General features: G+C 45.3%; 1 protein-coding gene across 6 annotated transcripts; it reads right to left on the bottom strand.

Moving 5' to 3' along the window:
- Positions 1-6,189: 6,189 nt before the first annotated feature.
- Positions 6,190-13,030, bottom strand: ING1 (inhibitor of growth family member 1). 6 transcript variants are annotated; one of them, XM_036456751.2, is made up of 3 exons: positions 12,554-12,687; positions 9,910-10,122; positions 6,190-7,144 (listed from the first exon to the last, which is right to left on the bottom strand). In XM_036456751.2, exons 2-3 carry the CDS (start codon positions 10,034-10,036, stop codon positions 6,441-6,443), a joined length of 831 nt encoding a protein of 276 aa, XP_036312644.1. In that variant the 5' UTR covers positions 10,037-10,122; positions 12,554-12,687; the 3' UTR covers positions 6,190-6,440. The 6 variants fall into 6 exon arrangements, with proteins under 6 accessions (XP_036312644.1, XP_036312642.1, XP_036312640.1 ...); XM_036456749.2 differs by having other exon boundaries at positions 9,910-10,134; positions 12,554-12,664; XM_036456747.2 differs by lacking the exon at positions 12,554-12,687 and adding an exon at positions 10,890-12,022 and having other exon boundaries at positions 9,910-10,134.
- Between the last annotated feature and the right edge of the window lie 962 nt (positions 13,031-13,992).

Here is a 13,992-nt window from a genome sequence, read left to right as displayed (position 1 = left end):
GCAACATGGCAGGCGCCTGAACCTTCTCCCATTCTGAGGGAGGTCTCCTGCCCCCCTGGCTGCTTTGCTTCCCATGCACAGCTCAGATTGGGACCCAGGTAACAGACAGAGACTTGGCTGACAGCAGCTGCCCTCTCACTGCAACAAGACTTGTTTGAGAGGTCTCATACCCATGGTGTGGGCAAGTGGGTTTTTAATATCCAAGTCCAGCCTAGCAGCAGGAATGCTCAGGCCCTTCTCAAGAAGGCAAATAATCAATTCCACTAATACACACATGGTAAATAGACTGTTGCTAGAGTGTTGAGTTTGACAGATGAATAATAGCCAATTTCTCAGAGGAAATTAATGTGGCTAATGGAAATAAATGAATATTCTAGAAAAACTGATTGTACTGTTCAAAAAGCTGTTCCTAAAGTGTTAACAAAAATTCTTATTGGCAGAGCGCTCCATGGTAAAATTGCACATGTTATGAACCTAAAGTAGTCATAGTGTAGCGCAAATAATTTAAAATGTAAAAGCTATCAAGACTACATTATAAAATTTCCAAAAGTCTCCTATTATTTAAAGTAAAAAAGGGGTGACAGTGGAAGAATATCATGTAAGGAAAAATATCCTGAGAATAATTTACATCTAAAATATTTGTACTTTAGAAAATTAACCTTCATTCAGAACGCTAATAGCAAGATACCCATGAAAATACACACTTGGTGACAAAACAAGCCAGGGGAAAAATTATTTGGGGGGGAAAAAATGAAAAAGAATCCCAAATCAAATTTAAAGAAAATATCCCTTTATTAACTTTTGGTCGAGAATATGTTTGTATATTTTCAGAAAACAACTCTGAGACCATCTGGAATCCTGTAACAGAGAGGAATAGACAGAAGTGCTCCAGCCATGAAGACAGAAGACACACAATTCAGAGATGGAAGATGTTGATAACGCCTCAGCATACCAGCAGACAGCAGCTGCGTGTTGCTGAAGGATGCCCAGGACCAAATCAGAGTCGGGCGGACCTGCATTACCACCATTTGTCCACCAACTAGATCTGAAATATCATGGCTGACATGTACACATAAAGAACTATCTGGCATTGAAATTGGGACTCAAAAGAACTGTTGGCCCAAAAAGGAACTCACTACAGACTGATTCATTTGACTTCCAGCATAACCATTATGGCTTGTTGCAGTTTAGGTTCTTACAAGGGTATTTCTTGGATCACATGATCTCACACATCTAGAGGAAATAATGAACAACATAAACTGATGAACAAAAACAGACCCAGAGAAAGAGAAGCAACGATCAGACTCAAACCTCAGAGGGAAAGTAGGAGTGTGGGAGTAAGGGAGAGAGATCAACCAAAGGACTTGTGTGCATGCATATGGGCCTGGCCAGTGGCCATGGACAACAGGAGGGGTGGGGGCATATGTAGGGAGGGATTTGGTATGGGAATGGGGGATAAGGACAATTATGTGATACCATAATCAATAAAAAAGTAAAATAAATAACTATAATGTAATAATGAAGTGGCTTTTACTTTGGTAAATGCTTTATTACTTCAGTAATCACTTCTAGTGGAGGGCACCAACACAACCACACCACAAAGCCCGACTCACTGAAAGATGTTATCTCTGTGGGTGGCCCCCAGGGGTCCTGTCATTGTAGGCAGTTTCTCAAGACCTGGAGTACAGCCCTCTCTGTGCCCCCCTTCCCAGGAATGGCAGCCGTGGCCACTCAATGCACACCAGTTAGCTGAATGAACCAGGTTTCCTTAATTAGGTTTTAAATAAAGTATTCCATTCCAATGGAAATGTTTTAGAACCTACCTGAACTGTAATAATTTGGTTATCTATATTCAGACAGTCCTCGGGTTACAATAGACTCGATGCCATCTCCCATTTATTTATATAAAAAAAAGTTTCATCATTTCAACATATGTACATATGTGCTTTATGGTTTTTATTACTTATTTACCACAGGTAAAGGTCAGGAACTGTTATCTTTCTTTTAGATTGTTTTTACTGTTTCACTTCATTACCGCTGTGTATGTGCTCCATGTGAGTGACATAGGTGTTTATGTAGGTGGGTTCCAAATTACGGCATTATGTTGCACCGTAGGAATGGATCTCCGATGTAACCCAAGGGCCTACTGTATATAAAAAGCCGAAGCGACCGGCCATGCAGCCGACAGCTATGACACACACTGACCACCAGGGGGACAGACACTCAATGCAGGAGCAGAAACCACAGGCATGGAAACATGGAACAGATGAATGAATCTCTGAGGGAAGTTGAGAGTGGGGAGGGCGGAGAGAGATTAACCAAAGCTTATATGCATTCTAGAGGCCCGGTGCAGATTCGTATGGCTTGCAGAGATTGGGCCAAAATCACTCTCCAAGATCCCCTGAGGGGTCCCAGATTGTGAGAGGGCACAGGCCAGGCCAAGAGACCCCACCGGTGCACAAATCCATGCACTGGGCCTCTAGTTAAATAGAAGAAACTGGTAGTTGCCAAAGGCAGAGGTCGGGGTGGGCAAAATGAGTGAAGGTTACAAGGTAAGTACATACTTCCAGTTATAAAATAAGTCATGGGATGTAATGTACAGCATTCTGGCTATAGTTAATGCTGTATTGCATATTTGAAAGCGTATGAGAGCACGTTTTTTTTGTTTGTTTTTTTTAATATATTTTATTGATTTTTTACAGAGAGGAAGGGAGAGGAATAGAAAGCTAGAAACACTGATGAGAGAGAAACATCTATTAGCTGCCTCCTGCATACCCACTACTGGGGATGTGCCTGCAACCAAGGTACATGCTATTGACCAGAATCAAACCTGGGACCCTTCAGTCTGCAGGCCGATGTTCTATCCACTGAGCCAAACCAGTTTTGGCTGAGTGCAAGTTTTTTAAGTCCTCATAGTAAGATTTAAAAAAAAAATTTGTTGTTCAGCCAGTGTGGCTCAATGATTGAACACCAACCTGGAGGTCATGGTTTAATTCCGAGTAGGGGGTATGCAGGGGGCAGCTGATTGATAATTCTGTCTTTCTCTCTGAAATCAATAAAAATGTATTTAAAAAAAAAATTGTTAACTATATATAATGACAAATGTTAACTGGACTTGTGATCATTTCAAAACACATACAATATCAAATCTTGTTGTATACCTAGAAATAATGCTGTCAATTATACTTCAATTAAAAATTTTTAATAAAAAATAAGCAAGTGTTCTACAATAGCTTTTTATTAATCTATTTTCAAAAAGAATTCAACCCCATTTTTAGCACTGCCCCAGGGTTACCTGTATCTTTCTATTTATTGTATTTAATCATGATCTAAAGCCTGAATCTTGCCCTGGCTAGGTAGCTCAATTGGTTAGAGCATAGTCCTAATAATCCAAGATTGTGGGGTTTGATCCTGTCTGGGCACACACACAAATCAACCAGTGAATGCATAAATGGAGCAACAAATCAATGTTTCTCTTCCTCTCTCTCTTTCTAAAAATCAATAAATTAAAAAATTAAAGCCTTGCCCAGTTTGGCTCAGTGGATAGGGCGACGGCCTGCGGACTGAAAGGTCCCAGGTTCAATTCCGGGCAAGGGCATGTACCTTGGTTGCAGGCACATACCCAGTGGGGGGTGTGCAAGAGGCAGCTGATCGATGATTCTCTCTCATCGATGTTTCTCTCTATCCCTTTCTCTTCCTCTCTGTGAAAAATCAATAAAATATATATTTTAAATGAAAATCAATAAATTAAAAAATTAAAGCCTTGCCCGGTTTGGCTCAGTGGATAGGGCGTCGGCTTATGGACTGAAAGGTCCCAGGTTTGATTCTGGTCAAGGGCATGTACCTGGGTTGCAGGCACATCCGCAGTTGGAAGTGTGCGGGAGGCAGCTGATCAACGTTTCTCTCATTGATGTTTCTAAACTATCCCTTTCCCTTCCTCTCTGTAAAATAAATGAATAAAATATATTTTTAAAAAATTTCAAAGCCTAAATCTTGATGTACTAAGTACTTACCTATGATTAAAAAAATAATAATTCTTTATTGTTAGTATTATCTATATATGTCCCCTTTCTGCCCCTATTTCTGGGATTTTTATTTTTTTCTTTCAAGGAAATTAAAAGTGATTTAAGACTGCCAAATCCAACAAAACCTGCCTCTATAATGTTCCATATTTTTCCAAAGAAAAAAATGTCTCACCATTTGTCTTACTGGGAACATCATTAAAGGTGGTGGGTGGGGGGGGAATCCAGCATTTGATTAACATCATCCAAGTGTCATCCACTTAACCTCATTTATTTCTCAGACCCATGCTATGTGAAATAGGTCTTTTAAAAGTGAAAAACCATGGTCAAGAGTTAGGCAATACTGAAGATCAAACACCTAAGGGACAAAGATGCATTCAAATACAGCAAGGTTTGGCCTCTGTGCTTCTCTCTCTCCAATATAACTGTCTACACTATAAGTAAATAAATATAAAGAAATCTGGTATTAGCAACTGTACTCTATTCCATCTTCACTCCCATAACTTAATTTTCACTATTAGCTTTAATTAAAAAAGAAGTGAAAAACTAGTTGTTTTATATAAGCAAGGATTCTTTTAAACTACTTTTATTGTCACTGAATTACCAAGTATTTTAAAATTATTTCATATAGTATATTTTTTGTTTATTGTTTATCTAAGTAAATCTTATCAAATTTCAACATCAAGATTCTTAAATGTTCTGGAGTTACCTGGAAAGTAAATGCCTATTTGTAGGCATTGGTATGCAAAAAGTTCATTTTCATGTATGATCATGTATAATATGCATTTCTCTAACAAACAGCCCCTTATCATGGAAATTCACTGTAAGAACAATTTAAATTTGACACAAAGTTCTCAATAGTTTATCAAATAAACAATCAAAATACAACTTGTTTTACTTACAATAAATGCCACATAGATTCTTAGATGCTGCAGTAGTTACTCAAAGCTTCCTTGTGGTAGCTTCATAGATGTAAAACAACTCTGGAGAGAAACTAATTCTCTGCAATATATGGTTAAAGTGACCCATGTCTCGCTTAGAAATAGAAATTCCATTGACCCTTCAACATACAGGCAATTAAGGACAGAGATTATCATGCAAAAAGTTAGTCTAAACCAGGTTAGCAAACTGAGGGCCAAAAAATAAAAATAATTTCAGCTTTGTGGTCAGATGGTTTGTCACAGCCACTCAACTATGCCATTGTACAAAAACAGCCACAGACAATGTGTAAGTGAATGAGCATAGCTGTGTGCCAATAAAACTTTATTTATGGACACTAAAATTTGAATTTCATATAATTTTCATGTGTCACAAAATAGAATTCTTTTGATTATTTTTTTTAACCATTTAACAATGTAAAGGTCATTCTTGGCTCACAGACAATACAAAAAACAGGTGGAGGGCTGGATTTGGCCTGTGGGCAATACTTTTCCAACCCCTGGTCTTAACATACACTCTTTTGACATTTATTTGCTGGCAATTATGTAGCTTCTACTTCATTATTGAGAGTAATACAAAATTTTGCTTAAGGCTTGGTCTAAACTTGCTGGTGTACCAATTTTTAATATAAAAATTTAAAAATCACATGTCAAAATTAAATATAGTTAGAGGAACTAGCTAAGTTTCATTTATTTCTTGATGTCACTTCTATACAGCGCTCATGCACATAGCAGGGAACACACCTTCATTTCACAATGGCATCTGGCTGCACTTCTGATTATAATACAGCAAGTGCAAGTTTACTTGGAAATGTACATTTATATACCCTATATAAATATAAATATGCTACACTAGGATGTGTAATAGCAAAAGCACGATTTTGAAATCCTATGACTAGACCACTTCTGCTTGGCTTAATAAAAAATGTGCCCAATCATTTAAATCTGGACATTTCGGGTAACATGACAGGATATAAAATGTTTGTCATGTAAAATTTAACAAATTACCTTTTCATAAAATAATCTTCAAACTTGAAACCTTTTTATTGAATTGTTATATGGATATATATTATGATAGCAAGAAGATTTAGCAACTTGGCTAATGTTTTAAAAAATTTTGTTAAAATAAAACAATAGCTGAATGAATCTTTTCTTCTACATTTAATGTGTTAGGTTGCTTCCAAGTCAACTTCCCAGCCAAAAAAAGAAAAAGAAACAACAGTCTGAGACTCACTTGAGTGTTTAATTCAAACCTATATTTGTAGTTTCTAAAATGTTGATCCACAGACCACTTTCTTGTTACACATGTGTACCAACGAAAACAAAAGGCAGAGAATCACTGCCATCCCTACAAAAGGAATGGCTCCTTTTCTAACATTCTTTAAAAATATACATTGTACAGTCTTTGCGCCTCACCAAAGGTGGCAATGTAATAAATACACTGGCTTAGTTCTCTTCCCTGTTCAGCAAGGTCCACCAACTACCTGTTATAAGCCCTCTCTTTTTTGGATTTCTCCAGGGCTTTATCCATTGTTTTCTCGTTCTCCCCTCGACATTTGGGACAGTACCACTTGCCCTTTGGTTTATGATTCAGTCCTACACAGGAGAAGTGGAACCACTCGATGGGGCACTCGTCATTGTCACAACCGATCATTTCTCCATAGGAGACCTGATTGCACAGACAGTACGTGGGCTCGTTTGGGTCGATGGGAAGGTCTGCAGGGGATGCTTCCCTCTCTGCTTTGGCCTTGGAACGTTTCTTCTTCTTGGAGGCCTTTGCTTTCTTCTCCTTAGGTGTTCCTGAGGTGATGTCGTCGTGGTCGTGATTATTGGCTGCATTCTCCCGATTTTCATTGTTGCGCTGTCTCCGAGACCTCTTGTTATTGGGCTTTTCTGCCTGCGTGATTGTCTCGTTCTTGGACTTATCCTGGCCAGCTTTGCCACTGTGGCCAGTGGTGTCATTGACCTCTTGGTGTGCCTCAAAGAGTTCCACGTGACTGTCCACCTGCCTGGTCCTGTTCTCCACCAGCTCCACCATCTGACTCACAATCTGGATCTTCTCGTCGCCCAGCTCCTGGCTCCGGATCAGGGCTCTCTGAATGCAGTGCAACAATCTCCTCTTCTGGTTGCTGTCCGTCTCCCGTTTAAACCTCTCATAGTACTCATCTAATTCCTTCAGGATTTCTGCAAAGGAAAAAATAAGCATTACACCCACACTATAAACACCATCAAGGCTTTTATTTAATTTCTAGTCTGTGAAAATGTAATTGCAAAGGACAGAAATAATCAATGCAAGGCTTCTTAGTGTGAGAAATCTTATAACTTGTATATCCTTTCTCAGCAGACCTTTTCTTTTTCCTGTTGAAAAAAATTCCCTGGAACTAAATACAAATGTCAACACAGTTCTCTCATTTAGCAAAGTGCCAGTCAAAGTTCTCCAAGGGATTCTGTGTGTGTGTTCAGAAGCATAAGGAACAAATACTCCTGGGATGGGCAATTAGGGGAAAAGTTCACATTTAGATGAAGCGCGAGGGTCCAAATTTTTATTTTCAATAAAATTAGTGATTATGTTCTACATTTCCATTGTTTAAATTACAGGCCTTTATTCCTTTTATTTTATGTACTGTTTATAATACCCTATGCCAGGTGTCGGCAACCTGCGGCTCCGGAGCCACATGCGGCTCTTTTTGTTAAGTGAAAAAATCCTTTTTTTCTTCAGATTGACAGCTAACTGCACGATCCGGTATATAGCATTAAGGTAAGAAACAATATATGCAGTGTTATATTTGTTTTAAATGTCGCAATGGTTTTGCGGCTCCCAGGTTTTTTTTTCTTCTTCAAAAACAGGTCCATCTCTCTCTCAAAAACAGGTCCAAGTGGCTCTTTATGTCTTAAAGGTTGCCGACCCCTTAAAGGGCCTATGCGATTACAGCATATACATAATATTACTTATGGCCCTGGCTGGTGTTGTTCAGTAGTCAGTGTTGGCTAAAACACTGAAAGGTCCTCAATTTCTGGTCAAGGGCACGTACCTGGGCTGCAGGTTCCATCCCTAGCCCAGTCTGAGGCTCAAGCCTGAGGCAACCAATCAACGTGTCTCTCTTATATCAATATTTCTCTATCTTTCCCTCCCTCCCTTCCACTCTCTCTAAAAAGCAAAAGAAAAACACCTCAGGTGAGGATTTATAAAATAATAAAAATAAATGTTACTTATACCCCCAGAGCTTCAATTTATCAGTCACATAATTTTCACCCTAGCATGTTATTTCTCTGTCTTACCGAAAACAAGAAAGGTTTGACAACCTGGCTTTGCTGATTTTGTTTTTGTATTTACTTTTTTTTTTTTTTTTTTTTTTTTGCATTTACTTCTTAAAACAATAATACGTTTGTAGCTATAGATTGTAAAATATTACTAAAAATAAATTAAGAATAAATTTAAACTTTCTCAGACAGTGAGGAAGACAGTATACATGAATTTAAAATGTATTGTAATTAGGCAATTTCTCAAGAAATAAAAGCTGTTAAAAAATCTGACCGAAATAAGGAAAATAAACATTCTTGCCAAAAGCCTAAATACAAAGGTAGAAATCTCCAGTTATTTTCCCAAATAGTACAGTTACATAGTCTTAGACTTTTCTCCTGAAAACCTTTTGCAGGCTCTCAAAACCAGAGAATCCTAGTCTCCATTAGGAAATGTGGGAGAAATGTATAAAATGTGGCTATCACCTAGATTTTTATCTCCAAATAGTTTTAAGAGATAAATTTAAAACTAGGGTAAACATATGAACTTAGGCAAACACTGAAGCTTAACTAAGCTGTAAGTATTATTTTCCAGGCTATATTCTTAAACTAAAATAACTTTGAAGGTATTTCCTAGAGAAACAATGTAGACAGTCTCCCACCAGAAAGGATGAGTGCCACAGCCTTACAGTCTCTTATAGTAAATAATTCTAAAAATAAATAGCTATGCCCAACCTAATCCAAGTTCTATTCCAACTTAAAATGAGTTTCTACCATTTATTTTTTTTAAAAAAACTAACTCACCCGTAGTCTATGAGCTGTACTACTTTTTTTTTTTTATAAATATATTTTGATTTTTTACAGAGAGGAATGGAGAGAGAGAGCTAGAAACATCGATGAGAGAGAAACATCGACCAGCTGCCTCTTGCACACCCCCTACCGGGGATGTGCCCGCAACCAATGTATATACATGCCCTTGACCGGAATCAAACCTGGGACCTTTCAATCCGCAGACCGACGCTCTACCACTGAGCCAAACCGGTTTCGGCTGTACTACTTTTTTAAAAAATATATATTTTATTGATTTTTTACAGAAAGGGAGTTAGAAACATCGATGAGAGAGAGACATATCGATCAGCTGCCTCCTGCACATCCCCTAATGGGGATGTGCCCGCCACCAAGGTACATGCCCTTGACTGGAATCAAACCTGGGACCTTTCAGTCCGCAAGCTGATGCTCTATCCTAGGGGTGTCGAACTCAATCAGAGAAGGGACCAAAATCTAAAATCCAGCCTAAATCGCGGGCCGAATGGTTTACTGAACAGTCATAAACTGTCATTGTGATGGAAACGCAGCGGAGTGCCAGCGCAGTGCGGGCCACATTGCAAGGCCTGGCGGGACGGATTTGGCCCGCGGGCCTTGTGTTTGACACATGTGCTCTATCCACTGAGTCAAACCAGTTTCGGCTCTACCATTTATTTTTAATCAAACTGCACATTACAGAACTATCACTTGGCTTAATAAGTAGCCAAATTTCTAGAGACAGTTTTAAGATTTCATAGAAAAGAGAATAATTCTACCATATGGCTAATTAAAAATTTTAATAAATACAGCTTATTTTATATCACAAGCAAGCTCACAGTCATGTGAAGCCTCGCTTGTGGGAAAAGAAATGGAACATCACAAAATTAGCTATAAGTAATTGTTACCTTCACAATGGCATGTATTTCTTGGATGCCTCAAGCAAAGTACTCTGTTAACAAAGCCGTGTAAATACAAATGTCTGTAAAGAGGAACACCAGGGCTAACAGGCAGGCATCTGGCCAGGATACTCATTTCTTCAGCCCCATCAGCTCAAACTGCTGTTGGCCCTCTCATCTAGAAATGCTGCACAGCAACATTACTGTAGGAAAGCAATGGTACCATGAAAGACACTTTAAGGTGTAAATAAGAATGCAGCAAAATTTAATCCGACCGTTCCAATGATCAGAAACGTATTTTAACTTTTAAGGTTTGCACTTAAGTTCTTTATGAAGCTGACTTCTATGGTGGATGGGATTTAAAAAATAACACCTGAAAAATAAATTCAAAACTAATTTGAATCCAATAATTCAAGAATAACCTCAAATACCATTTAAAATTGGGAAATTATCATTAGAATCCATCCTTATGAATGAATCTACAACTGATGCATAAGCAAAAGACTTGAGCAACTTTGACTTACAACACAGGTCTTTAATAAAAAATAATAATAAAAAGCTTAATTTTTTTTTTTTTTAGAACTATGCTGCATTTATAGTTAAGAGACAGACAAATGTGTTATGACTACTATCCTGACGGGTAGGCTTTACAGCTCACTCAACAGCACTGGCTTCAGATGTGCCGGGGTGGGGGTGGGATTCATTTTCTCTGCAGTAGCCAAATAAGGACCACAGCATGTATTAACTGAACAGGTTTCTTCATAGTAATGAAGAAAGGGTCTTTAAGGGGTACGATGTGGACGATCGGAAATTTTTAGGAGACACTTTTCCCCCGTCATCTGGTAAAGTGCTAATTAACATGCCACTGACCACAAATTCTGCAAAGGTCGCCAAACGCAAATACCCCGGGCTCTTCAATCTTGCGCCACCCGAGCCATCCCGGGCGCCAACCAACCACCGAGATCTCCCTCCCGGGCCAGGCCACTCACGTTTCCCCCGCTCCTCGCGGCCGCTGGCCTGTCCCGCGGGTCCCCGGGGTCTGGGTGGGACACATCAGCTTCGTCCTCGGTGGAGCCAGGAACGCAGCTAACAAGCCTTGCCCCCGGCACCCGGGCGCCGCCATTGCTCCGCGGCCGGAAGTGGCCTGGCTCGGGTCCCCCCAGGACCAGGGCGGGGCCACCTCCAGGCCAATGGGGAGGTGTCCAGCGGCGCGACACACCACGCCCCGGGAACCACCGCCTATGGGGGGTCATCGGGCCAAAGGCGGAGGCCGGACAGGGAGCCAATCAGAGGACGGAACTGGGCAACACAGCCCACCCCGCAGCACCGATAGCCAATCCAAGGCCGGAAGCCGGGCGACCCGAAGACATTCAAATCAATTCAACCTCCTCCCTCCTCCCGGCCCCTCCACGATAGAGAAAAAAAGAAGGCCGCGGAAACACAGATCGGTGCCAGTCACAGCGCAAGGCCCGCCCTCATCCGGCCCTGAGGCCAATGGCTCGGGAGCGGACTGATAAGGACATTCCACGGGGACGCCACAGCCAATCAAAAGAAGGTCGAAGCGGGACGTCCACAATATGCTAATGAGCCCCTTATAAATGTCGCTGCGAAACCGAGTTTCTGGTAGAGCGCGCAGGGGCGCCTCGCTGGGAAGGGGTTTCTGTGTCTTTTGCGGTAGCTGAGGGCTTTCCACCTCCCCCCCACTTTTCCGTTTCCCTGCTGCGCAGCCTTGTAAACATGAGTAAACTCCCGAGTGACGACCTACGTTCCAAACAGAGCCCCACCATGCCATGCCTGACCTGGCAGGAAAGTTTCCCCAACAGCCGACAATTCCCAGCGGACATGAACCCTCCGCTTCTCTCTCCGGCACTCTGGGTGGCCGGGGCTGCGGACGACGAAGACCCACAGGTCCTCTCCCCCTGCCAGGGTCCGCTCCGAACCCCCTGGTCTTCGCGCACGGCCCCCCGGGCACAGCACAGATGGTCGACTTGCCTCATCCTCCCCTCCCTTCCCCGCCGTACGCCCGGAATAAAGCCCTGGCCCTCCGCAAACTACACCCGGCCATGTCGTCCCCCGCTCGGTGTCCAGCGCCGCGGGAGGGTCGGGAGGGGGGGAAGGGGGACTGGGTGGGGGCGACCGGGGCTACAACCGCGCAGGGTACCGACCCTAGACTTTATATAACAGATTCGGGACTGGGTGGAGGTAGCCCCGGAGATGGCGAGCAGGGCCGGGGACCCGTCGTCCGCAGCGCCCTCCCGGCAGCCCTGCGCGGAGCCCCATCCCCGCGCCCCTCCGCCCCGGCGAACGCGGCACATCCCTCCTCCTGCGCCGGAGCCTGCGCCCCGGAGCCCCCTCCCCCGCAGCACCCCGCCTCGTCACTTCACTACAAAGAGCGCTTTGCTCGCGCAGCCTGGCATTGAGACCTCTCGTTTCTCCTTCCTCCTCTGTGTCCCGGCTTTGCGCACAAGGACCTTGGAGAATCAAAGGCGCTCCAAGACCTTTTGTTCCTGCCGGGGCAGAGCCGCCGCCAAAGGGCCCAGGGCTCCCCGGGAAGGGAGCAGGACGACCCGCGCGGCCCCTCGGCGAGCCGCGACCGACCCGCGGGGATGGAGCGGAGCGGAGCGGCCGCCCCCGCCCATCCATCCCGCCGTACCTTGGTATTTCGCGTCGATCTCCCGCATCAGCGAGACGTTCCTCTGCAGGTCGAAAGGCAGGGACTCGATGGAGTCCAGGTAGTCCTCCACATAGTTCACCAGGTGGATCTGCTCCCCGTTGGCAGGGCTCAACATGGTTCACCGAGATCCCCGGCGGCTCGGCGCGGCTTTCCGCTTCCTCCAGCCCCCGCCCCCTCGGAGCCCAGCCCTGCAAAATGCAAACCTCCCGCCCGCCGCCGCCGGCGTCCCCCCCTCCTGCCGGCCCCGCGCCGCTACATCTGCGAGCCGCGCCGCCTGGGCCCGGGGACCCGGCGCGGCGGGCCGGGCCGGCGCTCCGCGGCCTCGGGCGCGGGGCGGGCGTGCGGGCGCGCACCCCGGCGCAGGGGCCGGGGCCGGGCCGAGCGAGCGCGGGAAGGGGAGCGCGCTGCCCGCCGCGCCGCACTTGTCCAACGTGGAAAACCCAAATACCAGTTTCAAACACTTGGGAAACATTCGGCCCCCCGCACGGCGCATGCGCTCCGTCACCCCCCCTCGGCCCCCTCCCCACGGGCCCCGCCCCCGCCGCATTCACGCCCCTCACCGGCCCTGCCGCGTGGGGGTGTGGCTTTGTCTGTCACCTTTGCCGGGGCGGCGGGGGTCGCGGGGGCAAGAGGCGGCGGAGGAGGCGCAAACTTTACTACGAGTTTCGTACTTGGGAGGCAGAGCTGCGTGCTCGGCACCACTGCGTGCCTGCCGGGTGACGCGGGGTGGCCGCCGGACCCACCCAAGACCCAGGCGGAACCGGCCTTGCCGCGGGACCGCCGCCTCGAGACCATCGCACGCCCAAGGGAGCCTCCCCGGCCCTCCCACTCAGCCCCTCAAGCTCTAGTGCCCACCGCGCAGCAGGGGTATATATGTACGTCTCGGAGCAGACGGACAGCTCCGAGAGCCAGTGCACGGCCTCCTTCATGTCAGCGGCCCAATCAGCATGAAGAGGAGGCGGGACTCCCCGGCTCACTCCTCCAGGGCTCCTAACTACTACACAGTACTAGAAACCCGCGTCCTGCGGAGGGGTGGAGACTGGGCGGCCCGAGCGGGGCGGAAGTGGTGGCTCATGCGCACTTGGACGGCCGGGGTGGCCGCTGGCCCGCGCGGGATACCTACCCTGTAGTGGCCGGACCACCACTCCCAGCAAGCTCGGCGGCTGGCGCGCCTGCGCCGTCCTTACCGCGCTCCCTTTGTGTCACCGGTCAGAGCCCAGCACCGAGCGAGCGGCCTGGAGACAAAGGGGCCCGCGAGGGGAACTGCTTCCGGCCCGGGCCCTTTCCTCGCCGAGGGCGGGTGACCTCGACCCCTTGCAGCCTGTGCTCTGCAAACTGCTCTCCAACTCAGCTCCTTCCCTTCGGGAAAGACACCTAGACCTAAGCCGGACAGGCGCCTCCAGGCGTCGCCGGGATCC

The sequence above is a fragment of the Pipistrellus kuhlii genome, unplaced genomic scaffold, assembly GCF_014108245.1.
Source record: "Pipistrellus kuhlii isolate mPipKuh1 unplaced genomic scaffold, mPipKuh1.p scaffold_m20_p_3, whole genome shotgun sequence".
Lineage (NCBI taxonomy): Eukaryota > Metazoa > Chordata > Mammalia > Chiroptera > Vespertilionidae > Pipistrellus > Pipistrellus kuhlii.
Note: the sequence above shows the minus strand (reverse complement) of the source record. Positions and strands in the feature narration are given on the sequence as shown.

Coding starts and splice junctions, on each gene's coding strand:
- ING1 (XM_036456752.2), bottom strand. CDS start 11,692: ATGGCATGGTGGGGCTCTGTTTGGAACGTAGGTCGTCACTCGGGAGTT. Junction 7,145..11,352: donor CGGGCCTTGCGCTGTGACTG/GCACCGATCTGT, acceptor TTTCCTTTGCAG/AAATCCTGAAGGAATTAGAT.